Raw genomic sequence first — 24332 nt, 5'->3', positions numbered from 1 at the left:
TCGTATGACGAACGATATCTCAACTAAAGAGTATAGGTAACTAAAGAGTATAGGTAAGAGCGGAAACTGTAGATAGTGTCAACAAAAAAAAACTATCAACGTCATCTAGTGTTTGGCAACACTTGGCATTTCTTAGTGTAATAATAAAAGAAATTGATTTAATTTAGTGTAATTAGTAAAAGTAGGGTAGTAATAAGTATTTGATATTAGATCTTGAAAGGAAAATGATACGGAGCTTGAAAGAAGTTTTGCGACGCGCCAGGTGGCGATGATATTTTTTTTGTATCAAAAATATCCCAGTTCCCTCTCTCCTACTCTTATTCATTTGCTTTTAACTTAAAAGAAGTTTTAACTTGAAAGAAGGTTTTGCCACACGTCAGATGGCATTGATATTTTTTTGTGTGTTACCCATACTATTTATTCCTACTCTTATTCATTTGCTTTTAACTTATAGGTGGCCCATGAATTTGGAAGAGATTTTGAGAGACTTATCCAAGATTATGCATACAGGGTTGGTAACTACTCGGAGAAAGAGATTGGACGGTGTGGTCCAGTCAATCGTGCTGCAGCTGTGCCGGTTGAGGCTCTATGTAGAGGAATCATTGATCCTTTAGTAAGTTGGTTAGGAGTGTTTGAAGGGTTTGGTTCAGTGGAAAAGGAAAATAGGCGAGTATGAAAACTGGACAAGAAAACTGCTGTAATCGACTAGGATGCAATTTTGAAAAAAATGAATTTAGAATTAAAATGAATTAAAAATATTGAGAAACAGGTTTTGGCTTCAGATCCGGCTTCCTGTTTTGGCTTCAGTTCCGGCTTCCTATTTTACCTTCAATTCGAACAGCATTTATGGAAAAAAAAAGAAGTGAAAAAATAAGAAGAAAAACAAACTTTAACAAATTTTTGTGATTATGTCTATGATTATTATGATTGTAAAAACTACTTACTTTTGTTCACTGTATAAGTTTTCTTCTCTTTTTTCTTTTTTTTTTCCTTATGTACTCTGTCATTTAGGGGATCTGCGCCCTTTTTTGTTTTGACAGGTTATAAATAAATTGAATTGGAAATTAACACGTACATAAAAAGATTAAAAATATAAACTACTACTACTAACAACTCACTGCAGCATCAAGCCGCCTGAGGCCAACACAGCTACGCACGCTCCTTCTCCATCTCAACCAATTCAAAGCCTCCCTCTACGCCCTCTCAAGACGTTGCTATTTCCCTTAAGTCTTTCCTTACAACATCGTCCCACCCGATTCGGGGATGACCTGCTTTTCATTTGGTTCTAGACGGTTGGCCGATAAAGACAATCTTTGGCAATCTGCCATCCTTCATCCGCAAAAACGTTTCCTTGGTGTTTCTCTATCATCCTTTCTCTCATTCTAGTCCTAGAAAGTGAGATTGAACCACATTTTTCGTACAGCTTACTGTTTGAGATGCGGCCAGTCAGTCGGGTATATGGTACGATATGGCATACGGTAAGGGTATACAAAATACAAACAACAATAAAAACGAAAGAAACTCGCATATGCTGAACTATGGTTTCTTTACTAGTATAGTTTTTTTTTATTTCTTTGTCTCTTCATTTTTTTTTCACTTTTTTTTTCAAATTTCGAAAACCTGACTTTTTCAAAAGTCAGGTTTTTTTCAAAAACCTGACTTTTTTTTCAAATTTCGACGCATACTTTCTAAATTATAAATTGTTTATAAAATTAAAATTAGTTAAAAATTAAAATTTTAAATTAAAAGACACTTTTAATTTTAAGACTAATTTTACTTTGAACTAATTAAGACTATAAGACTATAAGACTAATTTTAATTTTAACTAATTTTATGCAAAATTATAACTAATTTTATGCAAAAATTGGATTATGCAAATACGGTGAATCAGTTTATTATAATCGTTCCGTTCTTCAAATTTTACAAGTGCTTAGCCCCACCTTTCTGGCGATTTTGTTTCAGACTGCTTACCATAGTCAACAACAGCTTACCGAATTCGCTCAGCATCGTAAGCGATAGTAACTACAAGTTTCTATATGCGAAACACAATTAACTTGTTACTATATAACATACTTGTATAATATAGTATATAACATAATATATGCGGAACAAACTTGTTACTATATAACAAGTTTATATGCGGAATTTGAAAAAAAAGCTGATATCTAGCTTTCAATTTTTTAGCATTAAAGGATTTATGTTTTCCTTCTATTCTCTTCTGTTCTGGATAGTTGAACCAAAATCGTCACCCGTCTTGCATGTTATCGTATTTGCAACGAATCAGATTTCAGATTTCTTTAATTTGAACGAGACAAAAATTCTATTAAAGTTATTTAGACTTTTTAGAATCTTTAGAAATATGAATTTATGAGAGGGTCCATTGTTGTGTTGAAGCTTGACTTAGACTTACTTGACTTAACGCTCTTGCTCAGCAGGGTCGCCAGTGGTTGACAGCGCTGTCAGTCTTCTCCAAGCAGCCCTGTCCAGGGCTAGGGCGGGGGCCTCAGTTGGGTCGATGTTGCGGTTGAAGAGGCGTTGATTTGTAACATGAGCCCATCTGGTGCGCGGCCTCCCTCGAAGACGTTTCCAGACACTCGAGGGGTTGAAGTCCGATATGATCCTTGCAGGTGAAACACCTACGAATAACCATGGGTGGTTCAGAAAGAGACCACAAGTCAGATGTCTTTCTGTGAACTCTTTTAAGCGGTCGTTCAATAAACGTTTCAATACTTATTGAAATATATAGAAATTGGAATCAACTGTTGGACCATGGGGAATCCATTCTTTGAGAGCAATTTCACGTGAATCAAAAAAGACCATCAAATAGCATGACCTTGATTTTGAATTTTTTTTTTTTTTTTTTTTTTTTTTTTTTTTTTTTTTGTCACTGGCTGGTCTTTTTTTTTCATTCTACGCTTTGTTTCTTAGTCTCAGGATCTTAGTCGTAAATCCATGTTTCATCTCCCGTAATTACGTTTTGAAATATGTCCGAATTCTCCCATCAATCTTGACAAACACGCAAATGCTTTTTCTTTTATTTGACTGACAAGTTTTTGGGAACGATCCAACTCTTGTGTGAATACGAGTTTCTCGGTTGAATCTTGTGACTTCGGCGACATCTTAGACCGTCAGGCGACGGTTTGAATTGACGGTTTTTATAGACTTCTTGCACACAAAATAAATAATGACGAACAGCGGAGGGGTGTCCCGAACAATCATCGTCCTTCGTTGAGATCTTGCCCTCTCTGAACCTCACCAGCCGCTTGAGAACTTCTTTTCAGAAGACCGTGTGCGTAAACTGGGTCCATCATCTCTAGAGCTTCCGAGTTCGTTTTGCCCTCTTCCACAAGGAATGTCGTCACAAAAAGTATCACGATCGACTTCCATCCTCACAATAGTAAAACACACGTGTACAAAAACAGAGCTGCACTCTAGACAACGTCGTCTAAAGGACTGGAAACAATTGAACGACCTGTAAATTCTAAACAGACATTGCATCACTGTTATCACTCCTAAAGTGTTGCAGTGAGATTGACAATAAAATCAGTTCGTAAATTTTGTTGTCAGACCTTGTATAGAGCCTCTTTCGCAACCGCCACCCCACCTCCCCCCCTAAATTGGCAGGAGTTGGTACTAACTCCCAAAAACACAATTAGGGCACTTATTATTTATTTTCTCTTAAATCTCTTGAAATCTGTTATCTGGTTCTGGTGAATCTTGTGATGACAATAACTGACATAGGTCTAGATTTAAACTAAATCTTTATACTGACATAGGTCTAGTTCGAGTTTATAGCCAGACCTGCTTCTGAATGTCCCTCAAACGTTGACCTTCAGTAAAATGGTCCCTTGTATGGTTCATGATATGTGCTTTTATCAGCTTGTCATTGTCAGCTTGTTGACATTTACATACATGGAACGGCATTATTCTGATATCATTTAAACCGATTCACTTCAAAGAACATGTATATATGTAATCTTACAAGTAGTATTTTTTATTTAACTCATGACCACGTAGCAGGGTAAATAAAATATCTTTAATTAAAGTTAGGAACAGCCTGTAGAACTGGATGCTTAGCGGTGACTAGTTTCTGCCGTGCAGATAATTTTAGTGAATGGGTTGGTAGCAAAAAAAAAAGAAGAAAAATATTGGGAGTCTAGATAGACCTGGGTGTGAACGTCCCTTTACTTAACTTTCTTTAAGAATAATTTTTAGGCTGAAGTGAGAAAGGTAGATATTTGGCTCATGATATGTACCTTTGTCAAGTTAACATTGTCGGCAGGATGATCATTAATATGTCGAATGGCAATATTATAATAGTATGATATGCACTTTGGCAATTATTTTTTTATTTGAACTTGCAACGTCACGTCATGGTAAATAAAATCCACATATTTGAAGTTTAGGACAGTCCGTAACGTTTAGACATAGACATATTTTATTAAACTTACTCTTTTTAGCACTAAAAGCACTAATACCGAGGGTTTTTACAAATACGACAAAGTTAAATAACAAATATGACAACAAAAAATGAATAAAACCATATTACTTTTTTTATGATTTGTTGACCGTGTCTGTAAAAAAGGGGACGACAGAATGCTGGCAGCCGTATAGCATGTCACTGGGTTGAGCTTTTATTGTCTCCGGGTACGGGAAATAACGGGGGCTAGCAGGGGCAGGAATGTCCTGTGTTTGCTTCTACGGAGCAGGAAAGGGCCGAACTGACAAATAAGTCTCTGAGGGTGGTTAAAAAGGGACTCGAGGCCAAGAACCTTAAGCGCATTGTCATAAGTAGTGAAGGCCTGACCCAGCATAATCTTACAAGCCCGTATTTCGATAGCTTCAATATCTTGACACATCCCAGCACTTAACTGTACACTCGGGCCCGCACGAATATTCAATGATGGGTAGGATATAAGTATTGAAGGCAAGCTTCATGGAATTCGCACTGAATCCGAACCGCTTCATGGTAACCAGTGACTGCAGCGCTGCATACCCTTTTCGTAGAAGGTCACATACGTGGTTGTTGAGCTTGCAGTCAACGGAGAAAATTATCCCCAGAGTTTTCTCACTGCCAACTGTTTTAAACAAGGTAGGGGGCACCTGAAAGTCCGATTTAAGAGGGTTGAAACGCAACACCTTGCACTTTTGCTCATTGAGGGTAAGGCTAGCTCGCTCGCATTCATTCTGAAAAACCGTGGATAGACAGGAATCAAAAAGGGGGATTGCTGATTGACCTTCTAGTAGGTATTTGAGTAAGAGTGACAGATCATCAACGAATTTATATCTGTCCTTGAAAGTAAACAGGATGAAGTTAATCACAGCGAAGTAAATAAGTCCGGCTAGTTTAGTGCCCTGAGGGGCACCGCAAGTAATTGGAAGAAATGCAGAATTTGAATCGTCTTCGCTAAGAGCGAAAACGCACTGCTCCCGCTGGGAAAGAAAATCAGCGACTAGACGCAGCAAGTACTTTTGGTGCCCATTTCACTTAGGCTATTGAGAGCGATAATATGTTTGATGAGATCGAAGGCTTTTCTGTAATCAGCGAGGGCCAAATCTACGAAGCTTTTCTCTTTCTCGAGCCACGATAGAATGTCGTCATACAGACGCACTAAGTACACTGACGTGTTGGAGCCACTGTGTGGCATCCGTACTGGAAAGGTTCTATATTCGGTTTTATATCACTCATCAGCAGTCTTGCAACGAAAGTCTCTGTTACCTTGGCCAAGCAGGGAGTCAGCGAGATAGGCCTTAAGTCATCGCATGATTTTGACGGGGATTTCTTAGGGGTCACTTTGATATAGGATTTTTTCCAGGGGTTGGAAAATTTGTCGAATGTTATGCAAAGGTTGATGATACTAGCGAGAGGGGTAGCAAGGAAGAACGTAAATTCGTAGAGAAGACACACTAGGATTTCTCCAGGATATGAGGAGCTACGAGGTTTGAGCTTCAGTAGTTCTGTGCACACTTGATGGGACGCAACTGACGGGCATTGTTCACAAGAGGCACTAGTGTCAAGGACTGCAGCTAGTACCTCTTGTGAGAAACTCGGGTAAATAGTGCAAATACCAGCAAAAACCATTAACCTCAGTTGCTGCTACGTAAGTGTCGTCCTCTTTCAGGATTTTTAAGTGAGGATCACGGGCTTTGACTGTCAACCTTTTCACTGACTCATGCCATTTTTTGCTGTTACTAAACAGGGTGGGATCAACATGGTTAGATACGTAAGTTCTTCTGGCTGTGCGACGAAGAGCAACGACTTTGTTGCGCAATCGAGCATCATGCGACTGGCCCCGCTGTTTGATAAGGGCTTTAATCTCAGGTGTGATCCACGGTTGGTCAGTATGCGATCTATAGACTGTTTTTGTTGGAAAGTGCTCCTTGTGTTTTTCGTACAAGACGGAGTTGAAAAGCTGAGTCTTCTTGTCAAGATTCAGCTCATTAATGATTTCTGAGAAATCATGTTGGCCGATCCAGCGTCCGAAAAAACAAATATTTGACTCAGTGGTGAGACGAACGACAAACTGTGTTTGTTTCGGTCTTTTTGTCGGGGCTTTTGCTTTCCAAAGAACAGTAAAGTGATCAGAATTTTCTAGCGCACTAAAACAGACCGGGTCAGTGTGAAACTCGCCGGAATCAGTTAGGATCAGGTCCAATATTCCACCGGCTATATGGGCTGGAGATTTTACAACTTGCTTAAGTCTGAGGCTGTGAGCCAAGTACTGTTAGTTAGTTTGGTTAAAATCGCCACATACAACGCACCAAACTGAATTTGGCGCGGCAATAGTCTACTCCTTTCTGGGGGTGCAAAATTAGTTCTTTACGATTTCTGGCACTCTCAGGGTAGTAGACTGCCAATAAATATTGCAAGGGACATGGCGAGGTAGTGACTTGGGCCGTGTGTAAATCCATAGAGACTCATGGTCTGAATCTTTTAGATTGTCCAAGAACCGATAGGGAATATCGTTAGTCAGGAGAATATCAAGGTATTAACGCCTTGCTAGCTGGCATGTGAAAACCATTTTTATTTCCTTTTTTCTTTTTTTAGAATGGATTTTGGGCTGCAGTAGGATGGGCACTTGTATGGTTTATAATATGTGCCTTCGTCAGCTTGCCTCTTATTGATCTCTACAAGAAAACGGAAGATTATGCACCTGCTAATACACAACCGTAAGTTACCCATTTTTTTTTTTTTTTTTTTGTATTATGAAACAAATTGCATTAGGGTCTTAGTTCCATAGTGCTAGAGAAAACTGATTTAATTATTATCAGTGGTGTTAATTAAGGATGGGGGGGTCTGTGTCCCCCCTCTCTTAATTTTTGTGAAATGACACCACTGATTATTATTACCAAAATATATAATAAGCGCGGCAATACAGGGCCAAGGGGTCGATCTCCGCCACGACGACTTGGGTGACAAGGCGGCTACTTGTCCCTGAAAAAAGACCCAGCAACTGAAACGTCTTTTCAGCGCTCCATAATGGCTTTGAAGGATCTCTATATTTATTCTTGTATACCGTATGGGAAAACAATTAATGTAAAATAAATATTAAATAAAAATAAAGAGCTTAATCAAAAACATAATTCAAAGGAAATTATCCCCGAATGGGATGAGAAGACGTCGCAAGGACGGAATTTGAAAGTTGGAATTTCAAAATTTGTTTTGGGAGGAGGAGGGGGCTAAATCAGTCTAGTCTCCAATCCACCAAAATATCTTGCAATATGGGCTCCTACGATACTTCAAATCTTTGCGTGGTTAAGTAACAAGCGACTTCAGTAAATTGGAACTTCACGGATGGGGGAAGTGAGTGAAGCTTTGAATAGGTTGGACTAGAGGAGGATTGCGCAAAGCTATGTTGGCCTTAGTGGCTTGGTGCTGCAATGAGTTGCTAGTAGTAGTAGTAGTAAAACAATACTAAAAATTTGAAACAAACTAAACACGAAATATCTTATCGTAAAATTTTGAGTTGACCAAATTTAACCGCAAACTCGATATTTTTGGTATTTACAGTAGATGAAGGCCATTTCAAGAACCTACTGGTATTCTTGAAAAGTATCATATTATATTAAACCATGGCATTAAATGATTGAAACTCCTCATAGAGAAGTTAAAAGTTGGCCATCTGGGATTTAATTCTGAAAGAAGGCAGTGTTTTACTACACCTATATATTATTATATACTGCGTAATATTATTTGATATATTATGATACTTTTATAATAATGTTATAGTATTATTTCCTATTTAGTTTATTATAATATTAAATATTAATAAGATATTATATTTGTATATCGTACTATTTATTAATTAGTATTTAGTAGTTTCATGGCAGTGGATGAAAAATGAAGCTTTGAATGGATTGGGGTAGAGGAGGTTCGTGCGTAATTTTTTTGGCCTCGGAAGTGCTAGTTGTCAAGGCCGTACCCAGAGGGGGGGTTAGGGGGTTTGACCCCCCCCCCTCAAAAAAAAATGTTTGTCTGACTCGTAAAAACGTAACAAAAATGGATATAAACAAATTTTGTATGCGTTTTTTTGTGTACTCCCCCCCCCCCCACGAAATTTTTTTTAGTAAAACGTTCTCAAAAAAAAAATCCTGGGTCCTTTACGGTTGTAACACAACACAAAAAAATTGAAACAGATTAAACACTAAATTTCTTGTCATATTATTTTGAGTTAGCCAAGTTCGACCTTGAACGGGATGTTTTTAGCTGTTGGAGTAGATGAAGGCTAAAGTAGTTGTGTCTCAACTATTGTGTTAAGTATCTCCTCTTAAAAAAGATTGAAGTTGGGTTTCTGAGGGCCAATTCGGCTTGAGCCTTTCTAGCTGAGTGGTTAGCGCTTCAGACTTGAAATCCTGAGGACAGAGGTTCGAGTCCTGGTGTCGCTAATTATTTGGTTTTAAAATTAATCAATGGTATGACTCAATAAGCTCAGCCAAAGTCGACCCACCTCTAATTCGGTACCTGGAGAAATCTAGGGAAAAAAGGGGGAAGTGTGGGATGATTTCCCAACCACACATTGCACTCCCGGCCGAAGGCAGTGAATCAGTATATCGGTGCCTGCATAACGCAGACAATTTGTCAGTATGCAAAAAAGTTTAAGTTAATTCTGCTTGAGAGTTAACGTGGCATGAATTCTGTAGTAAAATTAATGATAAGGAGTCTTTTATATTTTAAGTATACTAAAATTATATTATGATGTTACTATACTATCATATTATTATTTATTATGTAGCATTGTTTAATATATTTTTTATATTATTAAAATAATGTTACAGTATAATTTATTGTTATAATTTATATAATGCTATATTAAGAAAATATTATGTTTATAATTACGTCTTAAACTATTTATTAATTAGTATTGATGGTAAAATTCTACCATCAATACTAATTTTGTTATTATAGATAGTAATGGGTTTAGGTAGTTGAAACTTTCGGGAATAGAGAGATTGAATCATCGTGCCCTGGGACGAAGTATGTATTAAAAACGTGAAACTTTCAGAATGGATTTATAGCGCAAATTAGGCCTAAGAAAAATTTTTTGAGCCTCACTTCTTGCGTTGTAAAGGTTTGAAGAGTCTAAAAAAATATTTCTTATGTTGAAAAGCCTACAATTGTGGGTTAAAACGTTACTCAAATCGTTCAATTAAATTCAACGGAAAGTATACTCCAACTAAAACTAAATTATATTGCCCCCCCCCCACCCCCACTCAGAATTCTTTGGGCAAACGAAGTTTTCAGCTACAGCAGAGGCAAGTCGAATGTTAACAAGAAGATTTTTAAACTAGCTTACTTGAAACAAGTTTGTAAAGCGAATATTTTCGTTTAAGCTGTTTATTGCTGGTATAAGTTTTATTTTTAATAGTAAATGGAGTTTTCATGGACGATTTCTGTTGGAAGGGTGATTAATTTTCGTCAGAGGGGGATTCTTTGGACCAATCTAACAGTAAATAACAAAAAAATTGGTTATTTCAAGTTCTTGATTTGCAACATAACTGTAGCAGCAAAAACATGAAACGATATCATCTGTGTTTTCAATAAGTATTACATTCCCTATATTCTTCACTACAGTAATTTAGGGTTTACTTGTACGGTTAATTTAGTTGTTTTGTATTTCTCCGTAGAAGAATTTATCATAACTGCTGCGAAAAAAGTGTGTTTAAGGTGAATATCTATATATATATATATATATATATATATATATATATATTATATATATATATATATATATATATATATATATATATATATATATATATATATATATATATATATATATATATATATATATATATATATATATATATATATATATATATATATATATATATATATATATATATATATATATATATATATATATATATATATATATGGAAACATTCCTCTTTTAGCGTTTTTACTTACATGTTTTGAGTTACAGTCTGCTAGAATTCTCTGACTGTGTACCCTTGTAAAGTCCGTGATCGCAACATTTTTAAATTCTACCAGTTTTATGCCATCTGGAATGACCGAAAACAATGAACCATCTATCAGCACTCTCAAATATCGTTGAAAACCTGGTGGTTCGTTTAGGAACACCAAGAAATGTGTTCTAATGATAAGTAGTACCCTGAAAAGATAGTGCCACTGAAAAGGTGGCGTGTCAGTAGCAGGTTCGTTACCCTAAATAGTTAGGGTAAACATAAGGCACAAGGGCTGTTTTGAAGGAAACTTTAAAAAATGCGAAAAAAAAATACTTTAAAACAATCGCAAATACTTGTCTTATTATTAGAGGTGCATTGCTTCGCTTACCCTCTCCCCAAATTTATAATAAAAAACGGCTAAGGCTAAGATTTCACAAAGGGGTCGCGGCTAAATCAAAGAAGAAAAGAGTAGCGTTATAGTAGTTTCCAAATTTTACGACTTCCTTCAAAATAGGTTGGGGTTTCAGAGCCTCGAATTAGTTTCAAAATGACGGATGATTGTCATCTTTTTCAAATAAAACGAAAAGCAATTATATGTGAAGGGTTCATAAATTGATAAAAGTCTCAAAAGTTGAAATTGTCACTTTTCTCTTTCTGATTGCCCCGTTAGTACATCAATCTTCAAATTGTATTATGATTATTTTGGCCTCTGAATTTGTTTTTGCTTTGACAAATATAGAAGTTTGAATACTGTAAATTTCTTGATTAATCTTGGTTAATATGGATGCGTTGCTTGTGGTTTGCTTATTTATTTTGAATTTTTTTACCTTTTTACTAACCTGATTCTTTTTTCCTATTTAAATTAACGCCTTTGTTTCATTTTGGTTTTTAGGTCTTACATGTACTATGCCTACGGAGACAGGGACAATATCCCAGCATCTAAGTAAGTGAATACAAAGGAAATGCTTTTTCGCTTTCAGTACGTTAAGCAATGATTCCTCTATTCCTGAATTTTTCGGGGTCTCCCCGAGCTCCTCCGAAAGAAAATCAGGCTCTCCGAAATCTCACCTTAAGTTAGCGTTCGTGAATACAAGAACGTTAACGCGGAATGCAAGGTGTTAATTTTTGGGGAGATTTTGGAGAGCTCAATTTCTTGTGTGGAGGCGGTGGGGTCCTTCCGATAAATCCGAAAAATTTGGGGGTAGGGGAAACAATGGCGTAAAGGATTGTTGGTGTTGGATGCTATGTTAATGGCGAGTTCTGTCAAGTCATAATCAAGTTTGTTTTGTGTATCCCTTGCATTAAGTTAAAAAAAGGGAAGATACGCTTTTTTTTGTCAGATGCGCTCTTTTGTTTAGTGCAATAAAATGAACTCTAGAACATCTAAGTAGATTAAACAGGACAGAAAAAAAATCCCTGATAAATTTATGCTAAGTATGACTGTGGAGGCAGAAAGGAAACGCTAAAACTAATGATAAGTTTCGCCTTATAACGCTAAATTTCACTTTCAATTGACGTTCCTGGTTACACAATCATTAACGCGAAACACAAGTTGGTAGTTTTTGGGAAGATTTTGAAAAGCTCAGTTTCTTGGGGCATGGGGGAGGGGGGTGGACTATTTTTGGAAAAATGGGGGTAGGGGGGTAATTTTGGAAAAGTCAAAAATTCAGGGATAGGGTAACCACTAACGTAATGTATTGTTGGTGTTTAACGGCGAGTTTTTGTCTGTTAATCGTTATATATATATCTATATGTATATATATATATATATATATATATATATATATATATATATATATATATATATATATATATATATATATATATATATATATATATATATATATATATATATAGTACCGGAAGCTTCGCCGCATGGTCCCGGCACACGGCAGGCTTCTATATATGGATTCTCACAGTCGCTTGTCTTCTAAAAGCTGACAATTTCAACCTTTTCTTGAGGTCATGACGTCCAAATGGACCATAAATTAGAAGTAGTGCCTTTGCATAATACATTTTTTTTATTGGAACTTTAACTTTTGCCTCGGCTTGTCTTTTGTCATAATGAAAAACATATTGGCGAACCTTTGTTTCTTTTAATTGTTCAGGGGGTCGGACAAAACCTTCTTCTTTTGCCTCGGCTTGTCTTTTGTCATTATGAAAGACATATCGCCGAACCTTTGTTTCGTTTAATTGTTCAGGTACTGGGACAAAAACTTCTTTTTCTTCCAACAATTTATCCAGTCCGGGTTTTGGATTTTCAAAGGTATGATAGGCATTGATGACCTTATTCATGTTAAAATCCAAAACCTAATCATCATTGCTTTCATTTTCAATTTGTTTGGCTTATTTTACCTTGGCTTATCTTTCGTCATTATGAAATACTTATCGCCGAACCTTTTTTTTTCGAAAAAAAAGGTATGGTATCCATTGATGAGCTTATGCATGTCAAAATCCCAAATCCAATTATCATCGCTGTCATTGTAAATTTTGACACTTTTGATTCTCGCTCTCCAGGTTGATTTTTATTGACTCGCTCACATGCTCGGTGTCGCATGTCTTCTAACCGTGTGTTTCTTTGCTCTTCATTTTCATACTTGACATGCCGCCACTGTTATTCTAACCGCGTGTGTATTTGCTCTTCATTTTCATTTTTGACTCGCTCATATGCTCGGTGTCGCATGTCTTCTAACCGCGTATGTCTTGGCTCTTCATTTTCATTTTTGACACGCCGCCGCTTTTCTTCTAACCGCGTGTGTGTTTGCTCTTTATTTTCATTTTTACTCGCTCACTTGCTCGGTGTCGCATGTCTTCTAAACGCGTATGTCTTTACTCTTCATTTCATTTTTGACACGCTCTAATTGTTGTTTTTGCATATCTTCTAACCGCCCGTATCTTATCTCTTCATTTTCATGTTTGACAAGTTTTTGGATTTCGATTACTTCAGACAATTTAGCAATGGCTTTTGCTTTAGCTACCCGTATTGGTGTTGTCGCAATTGATGGTCCAGGTTGTCCATTTTCACATCTTATCAGGTTTGATAGTTCAGATGCTGGTTCCAGAGAGTCATCATTTATAGTAACTGCAACTAATTTTTTTTGTTTTTTGGGCCTTCCTATTACATAAATAACACAGGGTAACAAAAAAATATTTTTTGAAAATCGTCCGGGGTTTTCCAGCTGAATTAGACTAATTTTGATGCTTTGAGTTTGAAAATGACCTTGGTTTTTCTCAATCAGGTCAGAATTTTTGCTACGGAAATTTAAAAATAAAATCCATTTTGTGTAAAAAACATTTCTGCGGATCATCAGCTGAGAAATCCCTGACGATTCTTTCCGTTTCCCTCAAGAAATAACCGTAAATATATTAAAATTTAATGTTTTTTTATTCCATCAAAACTGATAAGCATAAATCATAATTGTAATAAAAGAATGAGCGTGAGCAAAACTTTAAAGTTCACAGCATAAATGGGCGTTTGTGCGATTCCCGTGTGTAAGCAGCTGCTGGGTTGTCTATCTTCAGCGACCAGCAGTAGTCCGCCATCATGACTGCATCCCATCTTCCCTGGTACCTCTCTTTCATTTGGCGCATGTCATGGTGGAGCCTTTCTCCCTGCTCGTCGCTTATCACCCCATGGTTTTCAGGAAACGTCTCCATGTGTGAGAACACTAAATGCATCTTTATGCTCATCAAACACCGGAGTTTTTTGAATGCCAATCGTGCTGCTGACGAGTATGCCTTGGTTTGCTGCCTTCGTGTTCCCCAAGAACTTGTTCACCATCCGCACAACTAATTTTCACGCAGCACACTCTAGCGTTTTCATTGAGTTTTCGAACTTTGTGTCCTATAGAGCTGTCGTACATATAGGCAACCGAAAATGCCGGCCTTGAGCTTCTCAATGGTCATGAAAGGATCAGCACATGTAGGAAACACTTTCCTCCTTGTCCAGAGTGCGCGTGAATAGTTTCATTAATCCAAGCTTTATGTGTAGCAGTGGGATCAATATCTTCTCCCAGTCAACAAGAGGTTCGTTTAGAATGTTTCTCCCCTAGTTACTAACTGCTCTGGCGCCAGCCACCCTTTCTTTACATAGTGCTGGGATCTGTCTCGACTGTTCCACATACATATAAAGCATGGTTATTTCCTGAACCCGGACTGCTGACCAAGTAGAAAGTGCATCGTCTTGAAGTAGACACAGATGATTTATTGGTGATGCTCGTATTGGATTTTTTCAAGCAGGTACTTCACTGCTTCATATTTTTCCTGAGCGTTGTCGAGTGCACAAGAGGGATTGAGGTTAATTGGTTCCCGCTGTGGAGGAGTGGAAGAGCACACACTTCAAAGAGCGCTTGTTGCTGTCAATGAAGAATTGTCAATCCCTCGGATCGTATTGAGGAGCGACGAGTTTACCAAGAAGACTAGCGACAACTCGGCAGTACACAAGGTTTTACTCGTGGCAGAAGTACCCCATATAGTCCTCATGTCTTCTACGAAAGAAAGTGATATGTGCGTCCTCACCAAATAGATTTTCTCTTTGAGTCTGGAGGCTAACAGCTCTGAGGAAGTCTTCGGCAAGTTGAGATCCAAGACCAAATCACTAAGTTTATATTGTGAAAGGGGCTGCAGACAATCTTGTGCTTTGTATTCCTCTTCTGCATATCCTCCCTCATCTGCACTGGTGACCTTGTCATTACTGTCGGGAAGCTCTGTGAACGCTGGTATAGGAATTTTTTGCAATGAGCAACTGGACGGTGAGCAGATGGAACGTCGGGGTACTGGAGGCTGTGTCAATTCTTCTGGTTGATGCCAGTAGTATTGGTAGCACAGAAGCAACAATCCGAAGCCATAGTCTAACGGCTCCCTTCAAACCATTAGAATCCCAACATTCAGTGAAGTTTTCGCGCCCTTTGTCCACTGCTGGAGGTATTCCATACACGTCTTGCACACCGTGTGCGGTGCCCAAGACTTATTTGGGTCACCCAGTTTGACTTCAAAGTAAGCCTCGTAGGCGCGCTTTACAAATCCTATTATGTTTCTCCTGTCCACTGACAGCGTGCAATCTCTGCAGATGTAGCAGAAAACGTCATGATCATTCCTGCATGAGCCATATAGATCAAGTGAAAGAAACAGAAAAATGCTGGAAAATGTCAGACAGTGAAATTTAGAATCAATTTGATTGGCTAAGGGCTAATTAAATAGCTGTGCTATCACGCATACACGTATGCAGATACTTTAGAGAAATAATGTTGTAATTCAATATATTCTACAAGAAAAATACGATTGAACTCAAAACCCCTGATTTTAGCGTATGTATAGCTCGTCAGGTAGGCCTATAGCTGTATCTCCAAATGTTGACCTGATAGAGCAAAATGAACGTGATATTCGGACTCAGAAGACCAAAATTAGTCAAAATCAGAAGAGAAACCCGTGGCGATTTTTTGCTGTTACCCAGTGTAATTGATGCGTTGGAAACTCAATAATGTTATTTATGCTATACATGACATCATATAAGAAAATGCTTATATGATGTCAAAGAAATGATTATATGATATACTAACATAGTACATGACGTCATTTGCAAAAATAAAATTAAGGCTCTTAAAGATTTTTCTCAGACTTTTGACCTATCTAGATCGGTTTTTTATGCGAGAATATCCTATGATACCAATTTTCCCGAAAAAATATGGAGACATTATCGAGAAAAAAAAAATACATACACATTATGTAGGCCTGTACAAACATTTTGTACAAACTGGGAAAAATGAAGTTGAAAGTATAAAGTGTAAAGTTGTATATTTCTGGTCAAGTTCCTTCATTTGGGCTCTTAATTAACACTTGAACTACTTGTAAGTTTTTGAATTTTGCAAATTTTTGTTGTTTCAAACTAACGATTGGTCTAGATTTTTAAATTAAAAAAAATTTAAATTATTTTTTTCATTATCCTCCCAATTTCAAAGGACTTGCTACTATGAAACTTCTAATTTGACTGGCAAAGAATATTAGGAGTCTAGTTGATGCAAATATTATTAAGGAGCTCAAGGTGTGGAGGGGATTTTCCTGAGAGAAGGGGAGAGATCAAGACGCATAAATTTGCATTTTTATGCCACAGTTTTGTCAGGAAAAATCCTACCTGAAATTAGTAAAAACTTAAAATTGTTTACATTTTAGCCCTCCCCCCACAAAATAGTTTTTTTTCCTATTCACCCGTTGTTGGATTGTTGGTAATTCCTTTTCTTATTTATTAGCATTGTAGTTTTATTAGTCCGGTTCTTTGTTTTACTAATCAGTAATAAACTAAAGTTAAGTTCATTACCTACGATTAGGTTCGCAACCTTCATAAAAATAATAAAAGCCTGGTCGACCCAAATATTCGACCCCTCACCTTCTCTAAAACCTTCTTGCTTCAATTAAGGGCGGGGCTCCCCTCTCCCCTATGTAACGTCTAACTCAATCCTAGCAATAAACTAGTTTTCTTCTCATTTTTATAATAAATTATATTTATCCTTAGTTTTATGAGACAAGGTTGAATAGCTTAGAAAATCTTCCAGGAGGGAGAGGGGCTGGTTGGGCCCTCACCAGCCCTAGTAAGAATTTTTCTAGTAAGAATGGGGATAAGTTTATAAAGTTTTCTAAGGAATGTGATTTTCTAAGGAAGCATCCTTTGTATTGCAACAAATCTCAATTCTAGTAATATCAATCAATTTACTTCAAACCTCTAATGTAAACTTTTTTCAGCTTCATTTTTTTAATGAAATGAGGTCAGGAGCATATGAGGAGCCTCTCAGAGGCAGGGAATTAAGATCTATCAATAATAATTTCAAAGCAATGGGGTTTTCTCTGTGGTAGTATGTCAAAGGACTGAGACACCTGACAAGTGATGTGACCAAAATGCCACAATCACTTTATTGCTTAAATATTTCTGTTAAAGCCATCAAACTATTAGCAAAGATGATAATCAATGAATCGGGGTAACACAGAACACACTCACAGTGGTCCAGCAATATAGAACACCACATAAATGCCTAATGAAATCGACAAAGAAGTATAAGGCGATACAACAAAGGGCATGAATAAAAAAAACTGCAATGAATGGGAAAAAAGAAAGTGCACAAGGAAAACCCATATTAGAACGAAATTCAAACGAAAGGGCGAAGAACAATAAAATTAGATAGAGAAAAAATGTGTATATATAGGAATAAGATGCAATAAAATGGAAAAGATGAAGTGCACTTAAAAAATACGTATTAGAACGAAATTCGAACAAAAGGGTGTCGAACAATAAAATTAGTTAGAGAAAAAATGTGTATATATGAGAATAAAATACAAACACAAGGGCGAAGAACAATAAAATTAGATGAAGTGGTCAAGAAAATATATATACAATTGTATGAGGATCGGAAGTTGCTCTTATGTCGAATCTATAAACTAGGTTCCGGTTTATTCTTTTTATCTCTGATTAGCTACGTTTATTAAGGTATGAGGGTAGCTAAAGCATGGTTGCCAACTCACGAAAATCTGGGGGGTAAGTTTTTTTTACACTCTTTTTAATTAAGATACAGACAAGTATTTGTCGAAATCTAGGGGGGAGGGGCAATTTTTTCTTTTTTTCGTTTTCTTCAATGAAAATGCCAAAAACGGCATTTTCCAAAATCTTAGGGATTTTGCCCCCCCCCCTCCAAAAAAAGTAAAAGAACGCCCCTGGAATAAAGATACATAAAGCCGGATTAGCTGCAGTCCTAAGTTTTGTTTATTCCAAACGCAGTAGTTGACTAGACTGCACAGACGGGGACTGTTTCTTGAATAAAACAGCTAAATTTTTAAAACACATAACAGACAATTGAGATTAAATTAAACTGGAATCACTCCTATAAAAACAGGCCTTTATATAGATTTTATTATATGCTTTTTGAATTTTTAGGAAATTCCGAGAGCTTAGCTTTATCAAATATATTTATTCTGTTTTTCTTTAGCCTGATTTTTATCTATTTTTCTTAGCTTACTTTATGACGCTGATACTTTGGAAGTGGTTGCATGGTTACGTTTTTTGACTTCAGCAGCTTTGCTGCTTGCTTTTGACAGGTAAAGATAAAACCTGGTGACGTGAAACCACCCTGCTTTTCTTATATCTACCCTGGCTTACGACCTTATTGACTTTGATTAGTCCAGACGAACTGAAATCTCAAAGAGTATTGGTAGCTAATAAGAGTGGAAACTGGCGATAGGATCGAAAAAAAATACCAGCTCCATCTACCCTTTGGCGACACTTGCCAGTTTTTCAAGCTCAGTAATAGCTTTTCTGTCAGGAACTGAGATCAGACTTATTATTAGCCTAATTTTTACCAATTACACTAAATAGATTAATTATTCTTATTATTACTCTGAGAAAAAGGCCGAGTGTCGCCAAATTAAACGGTTCTAAAGGATCTATGGTTCTAGCGTTGTAAAGATCTGACACTTGAACGTTCTAAAAACCTGAGAGTGGAACAAGTTAATTAGTGATGACTCTTTAAGATAAGAACAAAAGGAAATATTTGTTGGACGTTATAAGAATCTAACAGTGGAAGGTGGGAATTATCGATGACCCCTAAAAACAAGAAACAAAAATAATAGGATTTTTTTTTAATCCAGCACCCTAAAAACGTGATAGCTGAACGTTGTAATAGTGAAATGTCTTAAAAACTTTACAATGGAAGGAGGGAATTGTCGATGACCCTTACAAATAAGGAACAAAAATAACAGGATTTTCTAAAAATATAGCGCTCTAAAAACGTGATAGCTGAACGTTGTTATAGTGGAATGTCTTTAAAACCTTACAGTGGAACGAGGGAATTATTGATGACCCTTACAAACAAGGAACAAAAATAATAGAATTTTCTAAAAATCTAACGCTCTAAAAACATGATAGCTGAACGTTGTAATAGTGGAATGTCTTAAAAACCTTACAGTGGAACGAGGGAATTATCGATGGTTCTTACAAACAAGGAAGAAAATAATAAGATTTTCTTAAAATCTAGCGCTCTAAAAACGTGATAGCTGAACGTTTTAATAGTGGAATGTCTTAAAAGTGTTGCTGTGGAACGAGGGAATTATCGATGACTCTTACAAACAAGGAACAAAATAATAGGATTTTCTAAAAATCTAGCGCTCTAAAAACGTGATAGCTGAACGTTGTAATAGTGGAATGTCTTAAAAACCTTACAGTGGAACGAGGGAATTATCGATGACTCTTACAAACAAGGAACAAAATAATAGGAGTTTCTAAAAATCTAGTGCTCTAAAAACGTGATAGATGAACGTTGTAATATTGGAATGTCTTAAAAACCTTACAGTGGAACGAGGGAATTATTGATGACCCTTACAAACAAGGAACAAAAATAATAGAATTTTCTAAAAATCTAACGCTCTAAAAACATGATAGCTGAACGTTGTAATAGTGGAATGTCTTAAAAACCTTACAGTGGAACGAGGGAATTATCGATGGTTCTTACAAACAAGGAAGAAAATAATAAGATTTTCTTAAAATCTAGCGCTCTAAAAACGTGATAGCTGAACGTTTTAATAGTGGAATGTCTTAAAAGTGTTTCTTTGGAACGAGGGAATTATCGGTGACCCTTACAAATAAGGAACAAAATAATAGAATTTTCTAAAAATCTAGCGCTCTAAAAACGTGATAGCTGAACGTTGTAATAGTGGAATGTCTTAAAAACCTTACAGTGGAACGAGGGAATTATCGATGGTTTTATCGATGGAATTATCGTATTGAATTGATAAAAAGGCTATAAAATATTAATTACAAACAAGGAAGAAAATAATAAGACTTTCTTAAAATCTAGCGCTCTAAAAACGTGATAGCTGAACGTTTTAATAGTGGAATGTCTTAAAAGTGTTGCTTTGGAACGAGGGAATTATCGGTGACGCTTAAAAACAAGGAACAAAATAATAGGATTTTCTAAAAATCTAACGCTCTAAAAACATGATAGCTGAACGTTGTAATAGTGGAATGTCTTAAAAACCTTACAGTGGAACGAGGGAATTATCGATGGTTCTTACAAACAAGGAAGAAAATAATAAGATTTTCTTAAAATCTAGCGCTCTAAAAACGTGATAGCTGAACGTTTTAATAGTGGAATGTCTTAAAAGTGTTGCTTTGGAACGAGGGAATTATCGGTGACGCTTAAAAACAAGGAACAAAATAATAGGATTTTCTAAAAATCTAACGCTCTAAAAACATGATAGCTGAACGTTGTAATAGTGGAATTTCTTAAAAATGTTACAGGGGAACGAGGGAATTGTCGATTACCCTTACTAACAAGGAACAAAAATAGTTGGAATTTTTAAAAATCTAGCGCTTTAAAGATGTGACAGTGGAACGTTGTAGAAGTAGAATGTCTTAAAAATCTGACACTGGAACAGGGTCGTATCTAGGGATTTTTTTTCATAAAGGGGGGGGGGTCAAAAAAAACTTTTAAAATCCATAAAAAAAAATTCTATTCATTTTCGCTACATTTTTACGAGTGGGACAAACATTTGTAGGGAGGGGGTCAAACCCCCTACCCCTCTGGATATGGCCAGAGGGATAGAGGGCCTTGCACTGGAACGAAGCAATTATCAATGTCCGTAAAAAAAAAGATATATGCTGGCACATTGAACTAACAGAGGTGAAGAACCTTTATCATCTAAATTAACGTATTGAATTGATAAAAAAGGCTATTAGTAGACTAGACAGACTAGACTAGAGTATAAAAAAACTTGAGTCTTGAAAGTCTATGAAAAGGTAAAAGGCTATAAAATATTAATGTCTATAAAGCCTTTAAAAGTCTATACAAGACTAAAATATAGTTTATAAAACGACTGGACAGAAGAAAAAAACAACTAGTAATTCATAAATTTTGAGCACTGACAGGGTTCAAATCCAGGAGGGGGCACGTGCCCTCTAAGAAGGTCGAAAGTTTTTCTAATCACAAGGACGGGAGGAGCTATCAATTGAAGAGTCCCAAGTTGCGTTGGTACCCACCCCCATTCCCCCTTCCGAAACAAATTTCTTTATCGACCCTGAACACGAATTTCATAATAGAAATTTGTCTTATATATGGAACTGACTTGAATTAGATTCCAGCAATATACGAGTGTAAGTTATAATTACCGTTAATCGTTGTTGTACAGCGTTTATCTCTATTATTCAGTTGTTGTTCAGTTATTGATGTGAAAAAAAATAAGCACAAAATTAGGTACTATCCCATTATCCGGGACTCTCTAAAAAGTCAAGTTTGGTTAATGCTAATGAAATAAAACGAAATAGGATGAATATATAATAGTTTAGAAACAAATATGGGCTATATATTTGCACATTAGGGGGCTGGGGGTAAAGCCTTGCATATATTAAATACGTAGCCTAATTTAACCTAGGTACCTTTTTCCACAGAAAAAAAAACCACAGTTTAATATACGCAATGAAAACCCTGCTATCATTGCCTAGTCTATAGTGATTAACCCGAGAGACCCGGATAATGGGATTGTACCCAAAATTAGATGATCGCAAAGCTGCCAACCTGTCATGACACCGACAATTGGCGTGAAACAAAAATCATTGCTTTCGAGCACAAAGACCTTGATGGTCTCATAGACTTTAAAAAATTAAGTTCTAATTTTCTTTCTTTTTTATATTTCAATTTCAGAAAATATTTTGATTTATTTCTCAGGGATGAATTGAATTTAGCTTTTTTTCATCATCAATAGCATCAAAATTGACTTATACAGGTTTTGTGCTTAAGGCCAAGAAAAACGAAAGAGACTGTTAGAACAAGGTACATTTCTACTTACATGGACTTTTTTCTTTTCTGCCTCTACCCTGCTGCTTACCCTATCTTTCTTTAGTGTTGGCCTGAGTCCTTACAACCTGCCTAACGCTTACAATTACGAGGGTGACTACCCTGAGTTTCCACCCCATGTTGGTAACAAGAGTTTGTCTGCAGTCAACAGTGATAGTGCCAGAACTCGCAGTTCTATAGTTAGTCCAAGTAGCACTAGAAATGGTCGAACAGAGGGTTCACCAACAAAGTGAGTAATCCAAAGATTATAACTACCTAAAGAAGAGACCAAAGATTATGGGTTATTTTAAGAGTGGAAACTGGCGCTAGTGTCGGAAAAAAACTTCAGCGCCATCTAGTGTTTGGTGGAATTATCTCAAATTTTTTAATCGTTTTTCTGTCAGGAACTGGGATCAAACATTTATTACTGTAGTATTTTTTACCAACTACACGAATTAGATTAATCACTCTTGTTATTACACTGAAGAAAATGCCAAGTGTCGCCAAACACTAGATGGCGTTAGGTTTTTCTATTGATACTAATTCCAATTCCCACTGATTATAAGTTACCCATACTCTTTCGAAGAGGCAGTAACAAGATTATAAATACCCAAAAGAAGATACAGCACTATAGGAGAAACTGGTATAATAAGTTAGTTGGGAAATTTGGGGCAGCTTGGCGGGATGAAGACTTGGAGGATGACGGGCCCTTCAGTATGTATTACGAAGGACGGTAGCTTCAAATGCTCCCCTAACTCCACCAGGGTTCGAGAAAATAATTAATAACCTAACAGTTGTAGAAATATAACTCACCTTCATTAACAAAGTATATCCAGGATTTTCTTTTTTTTTGGAGGGGGGGGGTAACCAAAATAATTTTTGGTTCGGGTTTTACTAAAAGAATTATTGTTCGAGGGTGTGGGGGCTAAGGATTTTGTAAACTGACTTAATACGGATTTTAGTGCTAAACTGGAACATGGAACATTCTCGTGGAAATTAGGTATATTCTAATTACTAACTGGTGATAATTTAGCGGAGTAGATAATAAACGTTTGGTTAGCGGAGTAGGCATATCTTCGGAGTAGCGGAGTAGGCATATCTTCGTTTGGTTTTCTAAATTTTTGGAAGAAACTAAGTATGGGACTTAGTCTTAGTGGCGTCATAACATCATTCATGTGTGAGCAAATGGTAAGAGAGAGAGACAGAGAGGGGGGGGTGTGCATTAAAAAATACATGGAAAAGTGATGTTTTGGTAATATTTAAATTTTTATAATATTTAAATATAATAAAAATATTTTATTTTTTATAATAAAAGAAATATAAATATTTAAATATAATATTTGATATTTAAATAGCAAAGTCATTTCTAATAGAATAGTGGGAGTATAGGTTTATGTTTCCGGATGAAACATGAGAACTTGCGGCACGCCTACATTTGCAACTTGGCCCACCTGAAAAGATATTTATATAATTGGATTCCTTAATTTGCCTATTTGCCAGGCTTATGACTTTACTCAGACTTTTTCTTGGGTAAATTTCTCTTAAACTTCTTAAGAAAATTGGAAAATATTCTTCTTTCTTTCTTCTTATTTTCGATTCTTCTTTGATTCCTTGTAAAATGATTCACCAAGATTTTGATTTTATTTTGACTTTTTCCTGTGGCTTTTTTTTAAGAGCTCTCTTTTTTAAATACTGCTTGGATTTAAACTTCTTAAAAAAATAAGAAAATTCCCCTTTTTTTCATTAATTTTCAACCGACTTTCACCGTGTTTTCTTATATAAAAATTGCAAAATAATTACAAATTTTAATTTTATATATGGATAATGCTGAATCACAACGATTGAGTAATAGCAAAATTGTGGTCTTACCGTATGTTGGAACAACAAAAATAATATGCGAAAAAAACATACCTGAATGCAGCCTGAAAGGCTGCGGAATAACTACATACCAAAAACTTTTACGTGAAACTTAAACGTGAACATGAACACAAAATATGTTCATGGACATAAAAATATGTTTATAAACATCGACTTGGAACGTAAACAAATTAGGTCTTAGCTCTGAACAATCTGCTTATCATATTATTTGGATTGTTTTTTTTTCTCTCTTTTTTTAAA

At 36.2% G+C, this 24332-nt stretch overlaps 1 protein-coding gene across 5 annotated transcripts in view; it reads left to right on the top strand.

Moving 5' to 3' along the window:
• Positions 1-24332, top strand: part of promL (prominin-like) — a 166453-nt gene that overhangs the window by 135038 nt on the left and 7083 nt on the right. For 2 of the 5 annotated variants that reach the window (XM_089105989.1, XM_089105988.1), the window contains 4 exons: positions 455-613; positions 7049-7170; positions 11300-11350; positions 22282-22464. In XM_089105989.1, the coding sequence (XP_088962115.1) occupies positions 455-613; positions 7049-7170; positions 11300-11350; positions 22282-22464 (515 nt within the window). The remainder of the gene's footprint in view (positions 1-454; positions 614-7048; positions 7171-11299; positions 11351-22281; positions 22465-24332) is intronic. The other 3 variants (XM_089105991.1, XM_089105992.1, XM_089105993.1) reach the window with 3 other exon arrangements.

The sequence above is a fragment of the Artemia sp. Qi Xiang Cuo genome, chromosome 20 (assembly GCF_049724085.1).
Source record: "Artemia sp. Qi Xiang Cuo chromosome 20, ASM4972408v1, whole genome shotgun sequence".
NCBI classification, from domain to species: Eukaryota; Metazoa; Arthropoda; class Branchiopoda; order Anostraca; family Artemiidae; genus Artemia; species Artemia sp. Qi Xiang Cuo.
This window is presented reverse-complemented; position numbering and strand designations above follow the sequence as displayed.